The sequence below is a fragment of the Melospiza melodia genome, chromosome 1, assembly GCF_035770615.1.
Source record: "Melospiza melodia melodia isolate bMelMel2 chromosome 1, bMelMel2.pri, whole genome shotgun sequence".
Taxonomy (NCBI): domain Eukaryota; kingdom Metazoa; phylum Chordata; class Aves; order Passeriformes; family Passerellidae; genus Melospiza; species Melospiza melodia.
In genome coordinates this window covers 90,071,881-90,095,713 of record NC_086194.1, presented here as the reverse complement: position 1 = coordinate 90,095,713, position 23,833 = coordinate 90,071,881, and the positions used below count along the sequence as shown (strand labels likewise).

Below are 23,833 nucleotides of genomic sequence, written 5' to 3'. Positions count from 1 at the left end.
AAGAAAATATTTTTTTGCCTTAAGAACAATCAATCACTGAAGTAAGCTCCCCAGTGACATTGTAAAGCTGCCATCACTGGAGGTTTTCAACAGTGAACTGGACAGAGTGCTAGATAATCTCACCATGGCCCCCTTTCCCATGAAAGGTTGGACTAAATGGTCTTCTGAGACCTGGGATGTTCTATTCTGGGAATTTTGATTGATTTTTAGTTTAATTGTTACAGCTCAGTTGAGCAATGCTGAAGTAGTTTTTAATGACTACTTTCAGAAATGTCTCTATAAGGCGAAATGCATAAAGCAGCAATTTAGACTTTTAAAAAGTTATTGGCAGTGTCACAGTACATTAAAAATTATCATAATCCTCTTATTTTTGTTATATGACTGTTTTTCAAAATGCATGTTAGACTACAAGTATCTACCTCCATCAGATAAGATCTTAACTTACACTTGTGAATAGGGACCTACATGTGGACAGGCACCCAAAGTAAAAAAAAAAAAAATGTTTGATACACTGGAAAATATTTTGTGGGTTTGTAGTTATGCATGAATAAGAACATTTACAAAGGAAACGTGCCATTAGTTCCTCTGATTCCTGATGGATGGATTCTCTCTACCTGAACTTCATAGAGGCAAAACAGCTAAGTAATAGTTGAACATTCTGTCTTTAACTGCTTCAGCTAGACACAAAAGAAACTTTTGCTGTTGAAAAGTGTGTTTAGGACATACACCAGAAAAAAAGCACAGGCAATGTCATTAATGGCAGAAATACATTTTTATCCATGGCTTTCAAGCAACTTGTTAATTTACCTGTTAGTTGTAGGGCGTCAATTATAAACAGAGAAAGATACAGTTCAAAGAATGGCATTTTCCCCATGGTACTTGTGGTTTTGGCTTTGCTACAGGAGTCAGTAGTGGTGGTATTGAATAGCACTGATACAGATGAACTGAGAGTCTAAATAAAGAATGTTTTTGGAAGATAACATTTGTATCACTGAATTAAATTAGAATTCCACATGCAGCATGCACATTCATGTCAGCTGATGTGCAAAATTATCCTAACTTTTGGGTTTTTCCCCTCTACCCAGGCAGTGCATTGCTCCACAGCCCCATGCTGGACCTGGACAGTGATGTGCGTCCGTCGCCTATCGGCCATCTCAGTCAAACTGCGTCACTGAAAAGGGGCAGCAGCTTTCAGTCTGGCCGTGATGATGGTAGGCATCTGTTATATTTGAAAAAGAAAAGCTACAGACCCCACTGTCCACTCTGTGGTGTAGTCAAAAAGCTCAAACAAAAACCCACATACTGTGTGTTTGTTTTGAATTGTTACAAAATACAATTCTTTCTTCTTATACTCCATTGTTGCTTACTGAAGAAGTCCTCCATGTTTTCTGCAAGCAAAGAGCAGTTCATAAAATTCAAGTTCAAGGTTTGCTTCTTAGAATGTAGCTAAAGTAGTAAAAGTATTTTTTTCTACAAGACCAGATCTTTTCTCCTGCATGCATGGCCACCTACTACCTACTACATTTTGCTTGTTATACCTTTTGTGTGTGTTTGCTAAGATGGTTCTCTTTGCAATTGCACCTTCTGTCTCTTCACATATCTGGCTCTCTGATTCTTTAAACCCAAAAAGGGAAACAAAATGTTTGACTAAGCTCAAGCAGTCTGTCTCTCCACAACCTGCTGAGGCCTTCCGTGTTTTGTCATCAATACCCTTGTCCAAACAACTTCTTCTCAGGAATCTTTCAGTGATGACATCACAGGAGACAGAAAACATGCTTTTCACAGAATAGATCATTCCTTACTGAAATAGCTGTCTTACTGTTGTTACCCTTGTCATTTCTCAGCCTAAAGCCTTGCATGGAGATGATTAACAAGTGTTACAAAGCAAAACACTAAATTGCTGGTTGTTTTTGAATGTCATCCACTAACAATATGAATACCACACTTAATGTAGCAAGCAACACCCAAAATCCAGTTTATTTTTAAGTTGTTTGAATTCTTTTGCATGAGCAGGGACTTAATTGCATATATGACTGACGATTCCACTTCAGTTATTTTACTTTTAAAGTCTTAGTTATAGATCTGTTACCTTTTACAAACTGAAAAAGGTAAAATTTCAGTAAGTTTTGCATATTCTGTAGACACCCATTTATACCAAGATTCAAAGGAAAGCTGGAGAATTGGAGCACTTTAATAATCCATCCCAATAATAGGTGCCTCTGACTTGAGTTCCTTGGTGCTTAGATGCACATGACCACCCATAACTCTTCCATCCTTGTTCTTTTCTGAGTGGAGAGACAAAGCAAACCTACAATTTAGGATGCCTGTGCAAGAGCTCCCATTCCAAATGTGCTGTGTTCTGTCTTCAGTTTGTTTGTGGATCTTTTTAGTCTTTGGTGAAATTAGGGAATGGCATCTCTGGGCTTTTTTTGTGATTAGGTGTGTTTGGAGCTTTTTTTTCTCCAATGTGTTTGACAGTGATTGTCCAAGATATTGATTAAATAAATTAGTATGAATTCAAAACTGCAGTGTTCAAGTAACATTCAGCTCTTGCTTGAGCATATGTTCATGAGAATATGTAAACAATAGGCAATAGCTCTGGTTTCCTCTTTAGAATGATATAGCAGAGATTATAAAATCAATGGAATAAGATATAGATTGGAGCTTTCTCTTGTAACAAAGTAAAAATATCCTGAATTTATGGCCATAAGCTTTTGATATGATGTGCAGTAGCTTATTCAAAGAGGTATCTGCTGTCTGCGGGCTTGGGACTAAGCCTGAAATATGCTTCCTCGAGGGGAAAATAATTTCAGAGATTAAGTAAATCTTGCCAGTATGTTGCCAGTTACCAATAGACATCCCTGGTTATAACCTTGGATTGGTACTGGAGCTTTTGGCAAAGATGAAGTGGTTTCTCAAAAGAACTGAATTTTTTTCATTAGAAGTTGGGGTCTGTAGAAGTTCCAGAGCCTCTGCTGCTATAGCTCTGTTGGCACAGCTTCCTGGCATTGTCACAGCTTGTTAATGAAACTTTTTCTGCCACTGAGTCTAGACCAGTTCTCTGGCAGTCATAACCAAGCTGGTGAAAGTATCTTATCTGTGTCCACACTAGGAGCTTTTCTAGTAAAGCTTTGATGTTTCCACGCCTCCTAAAGAGATATATCACTCTCAGCATAGTTGCACTTGAGTTATGTCAGACCCTCTTTCCAAATATTGGACTTCCATTATGATTTTATTTTCAAATACTAATTCAAAATGCCTAAACTTTTTGGCTGTAAGAAGAAATGGGTAGGGCAGATGTTCTATTCTCCAGTAAAGAAGTGGAGCAATACATGATCCACACCTCAAGAAATGGAAGCTGCTGAAGGCAAGCTGTACTTCAAGGAGATTCAAGACTGTCTACCAACACAATGAAACAGTGAGGCTCTGGTGAAGCCTACTAGTATGTAATGTGCTATTAGGCAGCTATTTTTGCCTAACCCATGAACTCCTGCTGTGTGTAGACAACATTCTGTAGCAAAGTAGATATAAAAAGTGCTATTTCATGCAACATTTTTCTGCATTTCCACAGTGTTACATAGGCTGATATCATGTATTATTAAATGTATTATTTGTACAAGACCTAAGTTTATATGTAAAAAAAACACCACATCAACAAACATGTCATTTTGAAGTGTCTTGGGGACTTTGGTGATTTGTTTTGGGGTTTTTCAAAAAATATATGATTTCTTTGTCCATGTGTTCCAAAGCAGACTGTAGTTCCTGAATTGAAATACAAGTCTCTTATCACTGTTGTGCTGATACCCTGTTTTGTTAAACCACTGTAATCATGATGGTTTCAATGGAGAACATAGATGGTTATAGAAGAGTATTTCACAGTTTCCTTTATTTTCTGTGTTAATGACTACATCTGCCTCTGTTCAGCTTTCTCTTTACCCCTTTTCACCCATTGTAGAGGAAACTGAAAAAAGTCATCTGTTACCAAGATTTCATTTGAAACTTTTGTAATGCCTTGGTTACTTTCACGTTACCTTACATTTTAAAGTGGTTTGAAGACAGACGACTGTCTGAATGGATTTTTAGGTGGGTTTTCTTAGATACTCCCACAAGGGGAGCTATTCTGTAGATACTGTCATAGTGCTGGCACCTTGTAAGCATACAAGAGGAGAAGAAAGAGCCTGTATGTGTACAGATTGTGTACACATATTTGGACTAGGTTTTAAATTATTTTATTTTTACCCAAAAGGATTTATATATACTGTATAGTCACTTGTGAAATACAGTGGAGCAGAAAGCTAGTAGTGCATTCTTGTTATTTTTTAAAATGTTAATATTGCTTTTTCCATCCCCTCTCTCCCTTTTAGCTTGGCGATACAAAGCTCCTCAGCAAGTTGTATTTGTTGAAAAGTTGACAAAACTTGTTGTAAGTCAGCTGCCCAACTTCTGGAAGCTCTGGGTTTCCTATGTGAATGGAAGTTTATTCAGTGAGGTATGGATTCTTCTATATAAAGGACTTAAAAGTAACAAAGGTCTCTAATAATTATATTTGAAATATTTCACTGGTAGAAGTAATGACTTATTTTAGTAAGAGATTTTTCTTTTTAAAAGAACGTAAGCATACAGTGGAATTACCTTAAATTCAGACAGTGGGGATTGTGTGTGGCTGTGTCTGTGTTCCAGTTGCTGGACTCAATAATATCTGAGTACTTTCACCTCTTACTCATAGCTGGCCCTTCACTGGTGATCTGAAGAATTAACACATTGCATGAAAGGTAGAGATATGTAAAAAGCAGAGTCATACAGAAAAAATATTGCTTCCTTTCTTTGGAAAAGGAGTACTCATTTCTTGAGTTATAAGTATTTGGAAGTGAGGTGAGGTTCAAGATCAGAGATGCATAATAACCAAGGCACTTAGCAGAATTCACAGACACATTATAGGGAGTCTAGTCTGGAAGATTAGTCAGCTGCAACTACCTGTGCTAGTACTCCTTCTTGCTCAGATGATCTGATTTTTCCTAATCAGCCTGATTTGGAAGGGGAAAAGCAAAAGTGAGGATTTATGACACATGCTCTTTTTATATGCACACTCCTAACAGATTTTGAAAGGGTATCTCTCAAAATTAATTTTTTATAAATTAATTAATTTGTTGTATACTGTGTTCTGCTGTGTTTAAATTCAGAAGTCATCATGTCTATCTACTATTCTTTGCAGCTTTAGTACGAAAAACAAAAGCCTTTGAGAAAGAACATTTGGAAGCTTTTGTTTTTATTTTCCAAAGAATTAATTTTTCTATGTATTGCTGCTGTTTATAAATCAATATACTATTCTCATATGATGATACTCATAGATACTATAGCCCTTTACATGTTGAACACAATGTACAGAGCATTGTAGCTTCAGTGACATAGATGCTAGGTGTGATCCTCATTTTACATTATAAAAATCAAAAGAAAGATATGACATTTACATCTAATGTTCAGTGAAGGAAGTAAAACCAAGAATAAACCTTAGTACTGTTGAGTTTCACAAAAATAATTTATTTCTTAAGGGAAATGACAACCTTTCTTTTTGACACCAGTACTATTGAAAATTAAACTTTACTAATTCACCTGTAAAGTTTACTGTGATTTTTTTTTTCCTGTGTACAATGAAATAGAAAGCAGTTTCTAGAGAAATGAAGATTTGAACTGTAAACAAGGTTAATAAGTCCTGCTCATGAACATGACTGCAAGTGGAAAATGTAGTGATCTTCTGTCTTGCCTGAACAAAACATTGTTTCAATGTATTAAAAAAACCAGAAGAGGTATTGTTGTTGGTCTGTAAGGTACATATGTTCTTCTATGTCTGGGCCTAATTCTGAACTTCTGAGAAATGAATCCCCATACATTTGTTTTCTTTCACTCCTTTGATGCTCACAGAAGCCTCACAAGTTCTTGGGGAGATAGGAAGGAATCCATTCCTCCTGTGTGCTCTGCATGCCACAGTCAATTGAGGATGAATGCAAGGAGGGGGTGGCATAAGCTGGAAGACTTGTAGAGCACCTAAGAGTATCTGTTATCACAGTGCATCCAAGACTGAAAGTTTGTGTTTTGCTGTCAGAAACAGTACAAATTTTAGTTGTCCACGAAGAAGATTCTTTTACCATGTTGCATGGTATATGTCATCATTCAGGAAGCAAGGCAATTGCTACATTTTTTTAAGAAACATCCTATAGAAAATTGTATACAGGGTTATTTCAGTTAGCTTATTTAAGTCTTCAAGACATTTAAAAAACGTAGAAAGAAAATCTCCACATATGCATTTCAAGATGGATTTTATTTTGTTTAGTGTGTAGGGTTTTGGCAGGGATGGGGTTCTTTTTAGCTCTGAAAGATTAGCTGCATGCCTTAAAATATTGTCAGTTAAGATGTGTGTGGTATTTCAACAGTTTGAAAAGTTGTGTTCTTTGAATCACTCTAGGTGAAGTCACAAATGTGAGTAGTAACCGTCAATCTTACCACAAGATAGTTTTGGTCTGTCTGTGCAGGAAAGGCTTAAGACTGGTCTTCAGTAAAACCACTGAAAAAAATTTGTATCAAGGATCTATGAATTTCTCTTGTTTAATCCATCTGTAAACCAGTGTGAATTTAAAGTTGCTATCTGAAGTTTCAAGGAATACAACTTAATTTCTTGTTAATGCTTTAGAAGAGGGAAGTAGGAGTTAAATACAGCAATAATTTGAAGGTTGTTCTCCTTGTCTGCAATGGCATAATTCAGAGCTTTAACATACAAGAGTTTAATAGCTATGTATTTTCCAAAACTGTTAAGCAGTTTGATTTTTCTCTAATTTTTGCTCACTTTGAATTATTTATTTTATTTTAAAAAATCTTAAATGCTTTAACTAAAGAAGGATTTTGAAAAATACAGCATTTGAAATTAATCATTTGCAAGTAAACTGATTGTCTTTGAGGACACTTCTATCATGTTATTGCACTTCTTGTCCAGTAGATGTTGCTGTACAAACATAAAATAGGAGATTTTCTAAGTATAAAATTCAACGTCTGCGCTTCGCCTAGGATTTGAAATAACTTTTTCAATGTCATTTACTGAGATCTCAGTACTCTTCACAGAAGGGTAGAACTACAAACAGGAAGACTATTAGTCAAATCATGTTTTTCTTCAACTGTAACTGTCTCATGCAAAGTGTACTCCTGTTCCGCTGTTCTCAAAGAAGTGACAATAAAGGTGCTGCTTATTTTGCAGTCTCTTTTCCAATTAGTTGAATTATTTAAAGAGCATTGTTACAAAATGCAGTTCCTAAACTAAACAAAAACCCTGCAGCCCTCCCCCTCACATCATACATTTCCAAATTGCCTTCATTCCAAAATTTGTCTCCCACTTCACATTGATGTTTTTCTCTGGTCAGCTTCCATACTAAAAAAATACAGTTTCTTCATGTAAACTTGATGCAAAAATTGACTGTATATGTTTTAGATCTCACTAACACTGCAGTGAGAAAACTTTAACCTCAGGAAGTTTGTACTGCTTAAGCTACTCTTATGCTTGTCTCTGTCTTAAGCACACATTTTTCCTCAGAGTTAAACATAAGGGTACTTATCTACAGTAAGTTGAGTTTGTTGAGGCATATATAGTCTTTGCTTACTGAAATGCCCTGAGTTGATTTTTATAATTACATCATAAGCTCACCAGTTTTCACTTCTTCACTTTGAAACCCCCTTTTTCAGAATTATTTTAACAGTGGTTATAAGATACTTACACTTTTCAATTTTCTCATTTTCACAAGACTGCTGAAAAATCTGGCCAAATGGAAAGATCGAAGAAAAATGCTAGGCAAAGACAAAATGATTTCAAGGTAAGTAGTTGGGGGAGATGGGGTGGGGAGAACCCTAATTTCTATCATTTGTCCTTCATGGTAAGATACTTTAGTGTCACCTTGAAAAATAAGATTTCCTAAATAATTTGTGTACCCTCATACCTCCTTTTCCTCCCTTCTCTACCATATGGAGCCCCTGTAAATCTAACATTTCTACCTGTTGTATATAGCAGGTACATGGCTGCTTAAGCATCTTGATAGAGATTTTTCCTTGATTTTTCTTCCCCTTCTTCTGATGCAGAAAATGATTCAGGAAGTTATGCACTCTCTGGTAAAACTTATACGTGGAGCCTTGCTTCCATTCAGCCTCAGAGAAGGAGAATTAAGACAGTATGGTGGCTGGGAGATGAAATCTGAACTTTCTGGCCAGTGGCTAACACATGTTATCCAGACTGTAAGGTAAATGCATCTCTGGACCCATAAAAACATTCTGTTAATGGAATATATGTGCTTTAAGACAAAATGTTTTGTTCATTGTGTTAAATACCCTGAATTTTGAGAATGTTAACGTTTTCAAAAGTAGGATTGCAAAAAAAAAAAAATGGCTTATGTCAGATTTAGGATTCTATGTGCAAGTGTAATTATCAATGTCTCATGGTACAGTCTTATTACATAATAATATATTCATTTTTTCCCATAGCATCTTATGGAAAAGTTTAAACAAAATATTTGCCTGGCACAGCATAGAGCATAGGCACTCAGTGAATTAAACACAATTTCATTCTTTAGGGTATAAAGCAATTATTTGCTGCATTTGCTACACATCTTCCTATCTTTGCCAAAATGGGTGAAAATATCACGTTTTTCACTGTAGTTATTCTTAGATCACAATTTACCATTACAGTTGTTTAATGGAAGGTGATATTCCTGCTTATAATGTCATTCAGCTTATATTTTTTTATAAAATCAATTATGTACATTTCATTAATTGCAAAATGTCTCAGTAATATACAAAAATTTCTGTGGGGCCTACAAGAATTGTCATTACTTTTTGGAAAGTAACTACTACTTTTGAGTAATACCTGGGTATGATACTGTACTTTTTATCTTGAATTTTCAAAGCAGGTAACAGCACAGATGAAGAAAAGAAAGGTGTATAATCATGTATAGATATTCTTAGTGCAGATGGGGTGATACACACCTGTTGTCAAGTCTGTTTGACACTTTCTGTCACTCTGTTGTCACTTGAATTATCTGCACTGTAACCACATAGAAAAATATTTCCATCTGAAGTTTGTTATTCTGGCTGAGTTTTATGGAATGCTTTCAATTTAAGAAGGAACTGACTTGATGAAAAGATATAAAGAGAAGCAAGCAATGAGTTTCCCTCAAATTATAAAATTCTAGACTTTAGCACTTGCACGTCTGTAATACTGGCTTGGAAGTGTAAGCAATGGTTCTCTAAAGGTTAGCTGTGCTCCTGCCATCTGAGATAAGATCCTGGCTGAGGCTACAGACTATGAAGACATTTTTTTTCAGAGAATCTCCTTTTGCTTTCCGGGCACTACCCTTGTAATGAACAACTGAACTGAGAGCTGGGGAAATCCTCTCTCCCTCCTACTCCTTTCCCCACCTTGTTTACTTAGTGATGGCACTTGAGCAAAGTGGGCTAGACTTTACTGCAAAGTGATCAAAAGTAGAGAATAAAAGGGGTATCTGGAGAAGAGGAATGGAACATGTCATCATTGAGTATTGATCAGTTGTGACCAGGTCAGAAGCTTGTGCAAGTGCTGCAAGTAGGTTAATTTTCTAGCCCCCACACTTAGACAGTCTGCAAAATTCTTGTGACTCGCTAGTGATGAAGGTGGGCTGTTCCCAAGAGGAATCTACACATTGCCTAAGACCTTTATTTGTTGCAAAGTTATATAATAGCCTAAGCCTTATTTTCACAGTTCCTAACTAAAAGTCATTGTGAAGCACATGATAGAATTTTACTTTTTTCTGTCGTCTCACAAATGATTTACTGTTTTCTGCTTGTATTTAAGAGTGATAGAACTCACAGCATTAGATAACAAGGAGTTGTCATTACATCTGTGTGATCTTAATTTTTCTGCTCCTTTTTATGTCTCACGCAACTGATATCACGCATACATATTTGTGTGTATCACACAGTTGGTAGCACAGTCTTTATCTTGTACCTCATCCTCTCATTGCCCAGTATGAATAGGTGCCAGAGAATAAATTAGAGCTATGCAATCAAGTGAGCCATTGCTGATAAGATTTTTGTCTTACTATAAAGGTATAAAATGTATGTATTTGGTAGGGTGTATTATAAGAGAAAAAATATGATCTTAGGGATGTGATAGCTGTGTGCTCAGTGGAATCAACTCTAAAGTACAGGGCTTCTGTGTAGTCTAAAGTAACTTAAATTTCTCACAGATAGGTATTTTCATTCTTTCCTGGCTGGTTGAGATAGTACAGATTTTTCTAATCTACTAATTCAGTAGTTGTGCTGAGTGGAGAGCAGCCTCATTAATGGCGGGAGTTTGGTGGTTTGTGCCCAATACCAGGGGCATGGAACTGGAGCCTACAGATGGATGATTGGAAATGTTCCACCTGTTTGCTTTGTGCCTTCCTATTCCTCCACTTTTGCACTTCCTATTACCTGTACTTTGCTCAGTATTAGCAGCAGGGGAGATGGCAGTCACTGCCTTTGAATTGTCCTTGCTTACATATCCAAGAGTTGGATAAAAGTAGTGAACAACCCTCTGTGTCCCTGAATGCAGCTACAGCTTTTTAGTTGAAAGCTGAAATGCTAATTCTTGCAAGTAGCTGCTGTGTTACTCTTTCTAAAGGAAAAAACCCAGAAATTAATGTCTCAATGTCTCCATCCTCACCTGTAGTACCAGTGTTTTGTGCCTGGTGAGAGTTGGAAGCAAAACAGTGAATTAATTTACTCTGCCCATGGTGCAGTATCTGTATTTTGGCTCCTTGAATATGCATATTCTTAGCAATCTGATGCACAGCCACATCACCATTCCTGGCAGCTTAATTGTGGTTACTGTTTTCATGCAAGTAAAAACAAAATCTCAGAAACCCAGTTGTGGATCTCATATTTCACCTAGGCATTCATCTAAAGCAAAAAAAAAAAAACATTGCTTCTTCTCCAAAAGGATTATTCTTGGATCATAGGACAGGAGATCAAGCAGAGAAGTGTAAAAAGATGGTAGAAAAAAGATGGCATGTTGCTGTGATGGCATTATTGTCATCTTAGAGAAAAATAAATCTGCATTTACAATCTTCTTATTTAAATAAATAATTAATCTTCTCAGAGTGGGATAATTAGTTTTCAAAGATACACTGAGAATGGAGCTGTTGTATTTATATATGCAGAAAATGTCTGCAAAATTCAATGTGGTCATATCAGCTTAAAAACCCTTCAGATTTACACTTCCACCTAACTTCATTTCTTTTCTAGGCTTAGTTCTGAGTCTCTTACTGCACTTGAGATACCCAATGACATGCTTCAAATCATCCAGGATCTTATTCTGGACCTTCGTGTACGTTGCATTATCGTGACCTTACAGCACACATCTGAAGGTAATGGAAGGCTGCAGGTGCCCTTGCTCACTGTCATTCTTTGTGCCCCTAATGAGGCCAAAACATGGTCTGACAGATAACTGTGTTTGTTACAGATGTTGTAGTGGCAGTGCACTCATCTGATTCTGTGGTCTCTCACAAGGGTTACTCAGATACCTGATTTTTCTGCCAGAAATAAGTAATGAGTATTTTCTTCCCTCAGTCTAATAAATAAAGTAGGTTAGACTTGTTTCTTTTGGGTTGAGACAGTTCTACAATGCAAATTATTTATTTCACGATGCAGCTTTTCCATGTTGGAAATAAAATTTATTTTCTTTCTTGAGAATTCTTCTAACATGAAGAATTAAATAAGCAGTGTCTCATCCCCAAGGACAAAAAAAAAGCCCAAATAAACAATCCACAGCCCTTTATATTAGTTATGGGGTTTCCAGGGCTTTTTACTAACATTGTAATCCCCAGGTTTCCTGCTGTGTACATAACTTTTGCCATAAATATCTGGATTGTGAAAGCCAGTAACACATTTTCTAGATCTAGTATGACTCTATACCATCAGAGGCCATTCTTCTTGCTGTCTTGTATTCAACTCTGAAACTTAAATTTCAGTTAAGTAGATCTCCTAGAAATAAATGTCTCTCCTAAAATTGGGGCAGATTGATCTACTAATTCTCTTAGCAGGGCCAAGGATTTTTTTCCAAAAGACTACTTACCCTCAATGTTAAAAAAAATTATGGCTTTTTAATATTACAATTTAGTCACTTTTAATCTTTGGGATATGATTCTATGTAGGCTTTGAGTTTTACTCTAGGCTTAAGTATGCCAAGCATAGGTGGCTATATCAAGCAAGTTTTTAAACTTTTGGTGACAACAAATCATTAGTTATCTATGGTTTACTTGTTACAGTATTGATATGAATTGCATTCTTGGCTCTTGTTTTATTAAATCCCATTCCACAATTAACTTTTTATTTTCTGCATTAATATCAAGCGAGCTGGCTGAACAAGTTTATACATTGTCTTGTCTCCTTAAAACTCTGTAAAGTACTATCACTATTTCAGGTTTCACATAAAGTATGAGAAAGTCTTTTTTGCTTTTCAGCCCTTAGCACAATTGAGTTCAATTATTTTTTCTTAATGGTGTAAGAGATTTTTTTCCTTTTAATTGTGATATGAGGATGATCTTATTGGACTGACTCCTGTCTGGGAACTCTGAGGGAGTCCTCAGATGTCTTGCTGTTTCAAAGCAAGGAAGTATTTAGCTCTCAACCATTTTCTTGACAGTCCTCAGCTTATCCAATCTCTGAGCTGCCTACCTAGCTTCTCCAGCACAGTGCAGAGAGCTCAAATATGTGGCCAATGATGAAAAAATTTGTTGTTTGATTGGTTTTACCTACTTGTTGCACCAAGGCAATAGCCCAGTTCTTTTTTCACATGCAGAGTGTCTGCTCCTTTTTTTTTCTTCGCCTACTAATCAAAATTGTACTTCTGGAATGTATTTAAGATAGTGGGGATTTTTTTGGCACATGATGAGGTTAACTGGGCCCTTTATTAAAAAACTCTTATTATTGGGGAACAAGTGAAAGTACAGGTAATGGATATTCTTATGGAGCTATGTAAATGTATCTCAGAAGTAGCTATATCTGCAATATGTAAGTCAAAAAGTCAACTCCTGGACTTGAATTTCCCCTTTCGAATAACTCTGAAATATGAGTAAAGTGCTGATATAAAATTCAGTCTCATCTCTTGCTGCATGTTGTAAGTTGGAAAGGCATTCAGATGTAGTTAGAATATTCAGATGTAGTTAAAATATTCATTAGAGCACTTTGGCTTTTCAAATACGATAAACCTGCCCACACACAGGAGTTTTTTTGTTGTCTTTTGATAAACACCATGTACACACACTGGCCCTGTGAGGCAGTCTGTGTTCTTTCCCTCCTGTATATGGTCACTGGTCATAAAGGTCATGAAAGACAAATTATGTGAATGCCAGACTAGACAGTGAGATTACATGAATGTATTTGACTGGAATTTGATGAGCAGTGAAGTATGAGAAAGAAATCAGGTGGATTTTATATTTGTATTAGCTAAGAGCAGAATGCAAAAGTGAGCAGCCACAAAAACATGTAAAGGCTGCCCAGTGCAATCTCAGTCCTTAGAAGAATATCAATTGAATTAAGTAGGAAAGTGAACAGAGTCATTATTCTACACAATCCCTTAATGCCTTTTATCCTTACTGAGTCTATACTTGTGTGAGTGTTGCAGACTATGACACTATAACTAAGCTTCTTAATTTAGCTACAGAAAGCACTAAAATTTTGAAGATAACTCTTAGCATGCATTAGTTATTCTCTTTTCTTAGATTTTTAGAAGAGATGGTAATTCACTGCAATTTTTATTCATTTAAAAGAGAGTTGCATCATATGCAGGCACTTCTGATGAGCAATTTCTTCGTAGGAAAGCTGTATGTCAAAGCCCCACAAATTGCACACAGGTCATCTTTGTTCTGTTTACACTTCAATTAAGCCCAAAACATGGTGATGATGCGTGATGCACGTCATCCACAGAAGAATTGTGTTTTACAGTGCATAAGTTTTGGATTCACATCCTAATAAATAGTTATATAGTAATCCTGTATAAGTTAACACCTTCTGGGTAGTGGGAGAGAGTGCTTATTGCATATTTGTTCATGTACTTTTGAAGAAAATCTAGCACCATGGATCCTTGACCCTGAGTTGGGAACCTGTGCCTCTTTGAGAGTTCTGAATATGAATTACATGCTGTCCTTTCTGTCTTTGCTAAAATGCTAGGCAGTTTTTCTTTCATTTTAAATGCTAGAGCGTTACAGGCTAGAGACTTGGATTCTTAGTTGGAGTATTTTATATTGTGATTAAAAATTTACAAAACAAAAACAAACTCAAAGCCTTTGCAATATTCCTTTAATTCTAAGCTTTCCAGTAAACGATGTGCTTCATGCAAGTCCTGCCATGTACAATAGATGTGCTTCTCTGTGTGGTGTCAGCAGACCATGTGTGAGTTCCATTCTTAGTCATTTGAGAGTACTGAGGGCTTTGAAGCTTGTAGTGCTATTTGCTTGTATGCCTAGTCATTGCAGTTCCAGTGTCTGTGGTTTCTTTTCAAGTTCAAGAGTTTTTAATAATTAAAATTTATACCTTCTCTCCCCACCTACCCATCCCATGTTTCCCCTATTATTCTGTCCTACAGATATAAAGAGATTAGCTGAAAAGGAGGACTGGGTTGTTGATAATGAAGGTTTGACATCGTTGGTGGGTATACTTGGCGTCTTGTAGACACTTCCGTTGCTGGATTTTTTTCTTTCTTTTGCATGTGTAATGAAAGTGATTTCTACATTCTCCAAAATTTAAATTACTTTGGACTTTATCTGTTCTTGAAAACAGGTTTTTGAAAACAGGTCCTCAGAAACTAAAATGGCATCACAGAAATCAGTGAAAATAGCACTGGTGTTAAGTCACCTGAGGATCTGACTTTTGATTTATTACTTGTTTTAGATTAGAATCAGTGTATAGTGTCTGTAGGTTTATTAAAATATGGGACAATAATTTTTTTTTTAATTGTTTGAATGGTTACCTCTTTGAATGGTTTACTGGAGTAAAAAGTCATACTTGAGGTCACAAGTTCAGTTCACATCAAAATGCTTCATAACTTAGTAGGCACACTACTATGGAATGGTCTGTAGCTGAATAAATAGGTCACTTGTATGTTATAATGAGAAATTGAACTGAAAAGCAACTAATTTAGGATATTGCCTACATGCAAACAACCAATGACTTGAAACCAAATTCAGATAAATTAGTGAGACGCTTTCTGGAAATAAACAGTAATGAGTAATGCCTAAAACACAGCAAGCGCGCTGTAGGTGTGACTTAAATACAATCTGCGAAAGCAGAAAAGGCCTGTGGGAGGGACAGTTCCTTTGTGTATGTTATCTAAGGGAATGCTCCACAGACTTTTTTAGTTCTTCTTATTTGCTTCTATAAATACGTGTTTGAAGTTGAGTAGGAGGACATTAAGCAGTCACAATATGCATACCGTAGGAAGGAGTGTTGTTGTCAATTGTAGTACTATAACCAGATTTACAGCTTCTGGTCTTGATTTCAGTTGCTGCTGCTATGGGCAAGTCCCTATCACTTCTGGTTTTCACGGTGTTTATCTGCTGAATGAAGGCAGGGAGGAAGTTCTTCCACAGAAGTGTTGTTTCTTTATGCTTGTGCTGTAGCCTAAGCCATCTTTATTTAAAAACTGCTCAAATAATTTTTGTGCTTTGAAATCACCCATCCATTCCTTGTATACTGTACTTCACTAGATACCTTTTGAGACCATGGTTGAAACATACCAAATTTTAATGGTGGAAGCTGTGTTTTGTCATAGAGAAACTGTTTACCTACTGAAGTATAGTTCATTGGGGTAATATTAGAGCAAAAGTTAACCAGTATAAAAAAGGACCAGGCAGTCTCTTTGGAGACATTTTAGGCTTGAGGTAGAAACTGTATTTTAAGTTTGTAGAAAAGGTTGAAGACCTCTCTAGCATTTATATTCCAGGCAAAAGATACAGTGAAATACAGAACCAAGTTGGGTTTGGTTTTTTTTTCAGCTTCATAATATCCAAAGAATCATACATCTAAACAACTTTCCTCTCCTGAGATGTGATGTTTTATAGTGTGGAAGTGAAAACCCAAGAGCAGCACTTTACTGCTGGCCTTCTTCTATTAAGGGATCCAAAAATACTAAATACAGATGGTCTTAGTGGCTTTTTCATGATTTTCATTATGCCATGTGAGCATCAGTTTCCCTATCCACCTCCATCATTTACAGAAATAAAAGTTATTTCTAAGCCTAAAGTTGGTGGCATGCCATAAACTATCTACTGAATGAAAAGCAACTTCACAGGACTTAAAAGCATTTTTGTCCACTCCTCTTCTTTAAGTCAAATCCAGTAAGATGATGTCTCACTTTGCTGGACCAGTGACTGCTTCACGTTGCCCTGCACAACAGTTTCCTGCCCAATACCAGCAGACACATGCATTGAAAAAATTAGGTGTGGCTTATTGGAGAAGAGAGAAAGACAAGGAAAAAGTGACTAATGACACTGCTGTGAACTTGTTTGCACTTTCAGGATGAAATTGATACATGTTATCCAAGACATTCAAATTTCAGGTTTGGAAACCTGAAGGTAACAGCAGGCCTTTTCTGTTCCATTTGAAACAAATGTCAGTCTGATTTTTTTAGAAACATTTTGCTGAAATACAATGCAGAAATATTGGACATCCCAGGTGAAATTCTATTCCATCTTGGATCAAGGAGTAGAGGAGGGAGTGTGTCAACAGTCATCTGTAATGCTACCACAAAAAGCTCTAAATATCTTTCCTACGCCTTTTATATGAGGCTGTTTGATGTAAAAGTACATTGATCTATGGTAATAATTCTGTAGATAATTTACATAAAAAAGTACATCACTATGAAAGGATCCTCTGGTAATACATGAAGTGTGATTTTTTTTCCCTCCAACCCCTTATTTGGAATAATTTGGAAATAAATACATCTTGTGAGTTTTTTATCTATTTGTGTAGTGTGTATTTAACATGTTTATCTACAGCTAACAACTCATTTGACTTTCAGCCATCCCAGTTTGAACAGTGCATTATTCGTTCCTTGCAATCTCTTAAAACTGTGTTGGACTGCAAACCTGGAGAAGCCAGTGTAAGTTTTGATTTATGTTTTCATTTTTGTTCTTCTGAAACCCAGTAGTAATTTGTGTGAGAAGAACTTTCAGAGAATGATCCAAGGTTATAACTTTCTTCTGTATTTGTTTCCTATGTACACCTTTTCACTTGTGCTAGCTTTTAAACTTCTCATTGTGCTTCATTTTTTAAGGGTAATTTGTGGTTATGGGGCAGATGGACCTTGTATTTAAATCCTTAAAGCTGTTCTTCTGGAAAAAAAATGCTACTCATGTACTATTCAGATAGCAGTAGACATTACATCTAAAATAAAAAAGGGAGAGGCTGTTCCTAGGAGTTACTCTTCACTCACTGTTAGATACAAATTACTTGAAGAACTTAAATTCAATTTTTTGTCCCCCTCTGCTCAGTACCTTGAAGCCCTGATTGATTGAAACATTGATATTTCTTTCTTAGGGAGTTTAATGCTTTTCCAAACTTTCTTGGGACCTATGTATAGATATTGTTTCTCTCTCCTCATTTACATTAATCTTTCTGACTAGCTGGTCTGTTTTCTTAATGAACATTTATTCAAAAGAATCTGCAGTGAATTCACCTGCACGATGAATCCTTCTTTTTAGGACATGAAGACCTTGAAATATCCTGAGAGCTTTTGCTGCAATTCCTTTAGCCAGCAATGACACATACCACGTGTGCTAGGTTTTTCTTCCTTTTACTGTGTTATCTCCTCATGCTTATCAAACTGTTTACTGGGACTTGTATTTTCTCTCCCATTTTTAGGATGGAGAAAAATTGAAATTGATCCATAAGAAAACAGTGGCCCAGCAGCCATTTCCTTTAATTGTGTCATCTCTTTAGGGATAAGTTACTCAGGTCTTCCTTGAAAATAAGGCCATGTGAAGTTGTTCTGCTGAAATAATATGCTTGCATCCTCAGGTTTTCCAGCAGCAGAAAACACAGGAGGATGTGTGCCAACTAAGCATTGGGATCATGCAGGTATCTTGATCTCTTTGAAGTATGAAATTGTCAACACCAGTGATGATCAAAAATGTGTGCGTTTTACCTTACCCACCTCCCAAAAGGTAGCTTAAGTTGATGACTCTGTTATTCTTGTGCTACACTCAGGGATTATGAGAAATGTTTGACTTTAAAAGTAGGTAGAGCTGACTAGCTCAATCCAGTGATGGCAAATCCTGAGAGAGTAAGTGACATATTCAAATATTTTACTGAATGTGATTGTTCAAGATTTTACTGACAATGAAGCTTCCTGAGCTGATGCCATCTAACATCTATATACTGCAGTCAGAGGAGAAATGCTGGTTTTCATCAGCTGAGGATCTGGCTTTTATTTTCTGTAGCAGAAAACAGTGTTCTTTGTAACAATATCTGATTTTTTTTTTTAGTTTATTTGAAATTTGGTAATAGCATTCTTTAGGTTTTTGAACCATTTTAATAGTCTCCTCAAATAAAAAATGGGGAGCCAAAGCAACAAAAGGATTATAGTGAGGCTTCTGCAATTTTTACTTGGAATCCACTGTTCAGATTGAGCACATAAAAACTGTTAACCGTGCTAATCAGCAGATTATCGCTGCATAATTTTAAACATGCATCATGAAAATTACTTATCAGGGTTAAAAATTACTATGTTTTCCTACTAGTATGCTATGATGCATGCAAAATAGAAAATATGCATTCAAAATTTGTAACTAAACGTTACTGTATTTATGTAAGGTTTAAGACAAAACCAGGTGGTGATTGCTCTGCTTTTATTGAGTGTAGTAAAAGTGAACTTGAAAATGTTTTTTTAGTTCTGGCAGAAAATTTATACCTTGCTTTATTATTTTCTAGGGCTTTATAGATTGTTTGGAACAACTGAGCACCAAACCTGATGGTGACATAGATACATCACAGTAAGTAAAAAGAAATAAAATTTATGTGTAGTATTCTGCAATTGTGTGTGCTGTCTTACATTTCACTGGGGTTGTGGTTTTATCCCTTCTGTATTTCATATTTCTTGTGAATACTTTTGCCTCTGAATACTGATGCTTTGAAATAAGAGCAGGTACTTTTTATGTCAAGATGTTGTGTGGCATCATGTAATAAAGATCATATAAGATAATTAATGTTACATTATTTATACTATTTCTACAGTGGCACGAGTTGTGTGCTGCTGTTGAGGCAGATGTGTTGGTTTTGACATGACTACATGGAATCAGTTGTACTTGTCACTAAGTAATGTCCAGTCATGGTGAAACATCCCCTGCCTTTCTTTTCTTCCCTTCTGTTTTTTTACTGATTGTATTGGTATTTCTGCCAAATTCATGAAAGTTGTTTGTTCAATAAATTCTTATGAGCCACTTATTTTAGAGATGAGAACAAGTCAGAGTAACCTGAGCTTCCAGGAGTTACAAACATTTGTGAAAAGCCAGACACTTGGCAAATGTAGCAATATGCATTGGAAAGGGCAAATTAACTCTGGTTTTAATGAAGTTTGGTTTTTTTCCTATTCAGATGACCATTGCCTGGATAGGTGTAAAAACAGAATCTGTCGCAGAACAGAGAAATTATATTAAAGATAAATGCTTAAGGAAGGAAAGGTCTGTAGCTAGAACAGTACTATCAGACCATCATGCTCCTCCTGCAGGTTTTGTGGGCATATTGGAAAAACTGAACAATGTGGACTGCTTTGTTATCTGTTGTAAGGTGGGGTTTGAAACAGAATTGCATTTCATTCCTTTTGATTGAATCTACCATGTATCACATAACCAAAAGCACTATACTTTTGTATATACCTACTTTTTAAACAATATTCCTAGTCTTTCAGTTGATGTTTCATCTCCAGATTTGTTTGGAAGCATTCATGAAGAATCAAGTCTTTCTTCAGTAAGTTTGGTTTCTTTATCTAAAAGTTGATGTGAAAATATTTCTCAAAGATACAGGAATGTGGCTCTTTTTTATTGTTGCAATACTGTAAATATAGTTTCTTTTGTTTTCTTTTTTTTATAGAGAATAATTTTGTATTCTGTAGGCATTTCTCTTGTTGAAAGCACTGATTTTTACAGTATCTTAGTGTACCATGTTAAGGTAACTCATGAAAGTGATATTTGAAAACAGGTCCTCAGAAACTAAAATGGCATCACAGAAATCAGTGAAAATAGCACTGGTGTTAAGTCAGCTGAGGATCTGACTTTTGATTTATCACCTTGTTTTAGATTAGAATCAGTCTGATTATTAGTTACTTTTTGAAACCCACAAAGATACAGATATTCAATAATACTACTTTCCCACAGAAAATTTACTGAGAATAAGTACTGATAATTTGTTTGGCTTGTTTGATTTTGGATTTTTAGGAAGTTGGAAAAATAGTTTTAATATTCTTAATGCTTTGGTTAACGTACTTTCTTCCATTTAAGCAGCTGATGAAAAAATGTAGGTTTTACCTGCAAGAAACCTACTGAGAACCTCTTGTGAAATTAATATTCCTTAGTACAGGTTTTAAATGTTGTCAGAAGCTCAGCTTTGCTGAATTTACAAGAGTAATAAGCATTTCTGCTACAATAAAGAATCACAGATTGCCAAACTGGGGCAAGTTTCTGAATTGTAGACTATAATAACTAGTTCTTTATATCATTTTATTCTTGCAACACACAGATTTGGTATTAATTGTTGACTTGTGGCTTCTTCCTATATGTCATAGGTATAAATGCTTAAAAAAAAGAAATCATCATTTTAGGCAATGTATGGCTTCTAGGGCTCCATGGTATTATTTTCTTAAGTAAATCACAAGACATTTTGTTTTCTCTGTCTTGAATGAGAACAGAGAAAGTGAGTGATTGGACTAAGATTGGTCACTGTATTTTTTAAATTCTCATTTTTCAAATAGTTTGCATACTGCCTGATTATAACTTAAAGTAGAAGGCAACTCTCAGTCCTAGTCATTGTATTACTGAAATACAAAACTGTCCAGAGTTCTGGGTCTGAAAACCAATACCATTTTTAATCAGATCAGTGCTGTTATGGTGACTTTACTGTAAAATAATTTTGTTTTCAAAATATTTTCTCAGTTGATTTTTAACTTCCATCTGAGGTAGAAAAATAGTTTGAAATGAAAAGGAGGAGGGGGAAGAGGGAAGACCCAATCTATTTAAATAGTAGTTCTGTCTTGTTTGGTTCTTTGTTTGGAAGCTATATCTTCTATCAAGATCACGGACAGGCAATTGTACTATCTCAACTCCAGAATGTATTTGACTCTCTTGCAGTTAAAAAAAAATCATTGTAAAACAGGCATAAGTTATAACCACCTAGAATTTCTTCAAACTGCTGAAATTATATAATGCAGTTCAGAACCTTCTAGTATTTTAGAGTCGGTGAGTGCATTTGTTCAGTACCTGCTTCCCTTGTTTTAGCCAGCTTCGTGGGAAAGTAAAGATGATCTTCAGTTGATTTTTATGATGGCCATAATTCTTAGTATATTTATGATGGTCATAATTCTTAGTATATTTCTTGAAACAAAGTAAAATCCAGAAACAGCTTCCTGGAAAGCCATCCAAACCTAATTTTTGTAAAGAAGTCTTAACCACAGTTCTGTATTAGTCATAACTATTCCAATGAATGCTCTGGATCATATAAGAGAACCTATCAGAGGAAGCATCCTGTTCAATCATCATACCTAATATTCATTTATTTCTCAGTAGTTTGTTGACAAAAGTATTTGTAAACCCTACTTTATTTACGAGAATGTTTGTTTATTATGCACAGAGTCAGTAAAATACTCTATATACATTTACATTGTTGGTTATGATGATACTTCTTTTTTCAACTGTTATGCTCTTTCTTCTCTTAATCTTTAGGAGCAGAGACTTTTAATTGCACTCAGTAACTGCCGTTACCTGGAGCGCCATACCTTCCTAAATATAGCTGAACACTTTGAGAAACATGGCTTCCAAGGCGTTGATAAAATAACTCAAGTAAGTGAGAGCCCTGGAATGAAGCATCATTGCTTTAAGGTTTTTATTTGTTTTACCTACTGCGAAAAGTAGGTGCAAGTGTCCAGACATCCAGAATGACTCCTGGGTGAGCCTTCCATGAATAGGTGGGACTCCAAGCATTGGTTGGGCATAACAACAACAAGGATATGGTTCTGTGTGTTCATACAGGGCTTGAGCAGCTGGGATAGAAAATGTGAGCTCTTGTTCAGGACTTGTGTATTCAATGGCAGAGCTTATCTGATTTCTTAGTAACACTGTTTAATGTCACTGTGTTCTCTCAATGCAGAGAGTAAAAGATTGTTATCTCAGGAATATACTTGATAAATTATTTCATCTGGAAATCTGCTTTACTGATAGCTCTTGTTCATAAACTAGTTCATGGTTTTTTTTGTTGTGTTTTGGGGGGGTTTTTGTTGTTTTTTCTTTTTCAAAGAACGAAAATGTCAAAGTGGGTGGCAGTAGCTGTCTCATTTTCCTGCCTTTTTGTAAAGATTAATCACTTCTTATGAGAAATGTTGTGACTTAATCCTTAGGACCATAAAGCTAGTTTATTTACAGAAATATTTGTTGGTTGGAAGTAAAATGTTATCTTTTCCAGTACTGAGTACAGTGTTTCACTCAAACTGATTGTTCAACTATGTAGTACATCCTTAGTCCCAATTATGCCTGAATGTTGCTTGAATTTCTACAGCCTAAGTAGTTTTGAATAGCATTTGAAAGGGATTGCTATGATTTGTGGGGTTAGTACAATATAGAAAATTACTCTGGATATTACCAATTTTTTGCTACTGAGAGTTGAGCTCAGTACAGTTAGAAGCAGCTAAGACATCTGAGACCATTTTGTATGTGTTCAACACCCTGCCTTGCACAGCTACATCAAAGTATTGCCACTAAAAGTTTGATACATTTATAAATTACCAAATTCAGATGTTGAAGGGGCAGATTAATTTCCAATCTGTGTTAACCCTTTGAAAACTCTGACTGATGCAATACTGCATGCATGGGACACATCAATGGGTCATTCCAGCTGGGGGGATCTGGGTAATTAGATAGTCATCATAAGAGGGCAATTTTTGAGCCCTTTATTAATTTTAAATGAGGATGGAAGCTCACAGATGTTTAGAGGGGTGAATTGATTGTTTCATTTTTTTGTTCTGTCACCTAAACTTCTGAAAATTTTAAATTTATTTAAATATTAGATTTAAAAGTTGTAATAAAGAATTGGCAATTTTTTTTAAATACTAGTTTTTATCTGAAAATACTGAAACTAAATCATACTTTTTAATTTTGTCAGCTTTATAAATCTAATTTTAAAGTGAGTTTGGTAGTGTGTTTTAGTAAAAAACTATCTGTTCTTACACTGGGCTGTTTTTCTTAAAGTTGCCTTTATTAGTAGGGAAATCATTATTGCCTAATATTCTGAAGTACCGAAACTATAAATGGTAGCCAAGAACATTTCCTTACATGTTTCCTTCATGTTTAAGGATTGAAATTTTTATGGGTATATTTTAAAGCATTCACAAAATGCAGTTGTTTTCTTTGCAAGATAAAGACCTCCTGACATGCAGGGAAAAAAATCATGGCAGTAGACAGTTGCTGAATGATCTGCCTGCTTAGGCATTCCTTGTATTTTTCGTGAAAATGTCTACTGCTGAATACAATCAGGGAAAAAATTATACTGAGTAGGATGGACAGATAATATGGAAGTTTTGAAGTTT

The 23,833-nt window shown here is 35.7% G+C and overlaps 1 protein-coding gene across 2 annotated transcripts in view; it reads left to right on the top strand.

Moving 5' to 3' along the window:
- EXOC2 (exocyst complex component 2) overlaps window positions 1–23,833 on the top strand; it is a 125,198-nt gene that overhangs the window by 64,905 nt on the left and 36,460 nt on the right. For both annotated transcript variants that reach the window (XM_063161504.1, XM_063161495.1), the window contains exons 12-22: window positions 1,086–1,211; window positions 4,365–4,489; window positions 7,785–7,853; window positions 8,116–8,273; window positions 11,293–11,414; window positions 14,633–14,694; window positions 17,066–17,146; window positions 18,064–18,123; window positions 18,976–19,037; window positions 19,944–20,010; window positions 21,978–22,094. In XM_063161504.1, coding sequence (XP_063017574.1) covers window positions 1,086–1,211; window positions 4,365–4,489; window positions 7,785–7,853; window positions 8,116–8,273; window positions 11,293–11,414; window positions 14,633–14,694; window positions 17,066–17,146; window positions 18,064–18,123; window positions 18,976–19,037; window positions 19,944–20,010; window positions 21,978–22,094 — 1,049 coding nt within the window. The remainder of the gene's footprint in view (window positions 1–1,085; window positions 1,212–4,364; window positions 4,490–7,784; window positions 7,854–8,115; window positions 8,274–11,292; window positions 11,415–14,632; window positions 14,695–17,065; window positions 17,147–18,063; window positions 18,124–18,975; window positions 19,038–19,943; window positions 20,011–21,977; window positions 22,095–23,833) is intronic.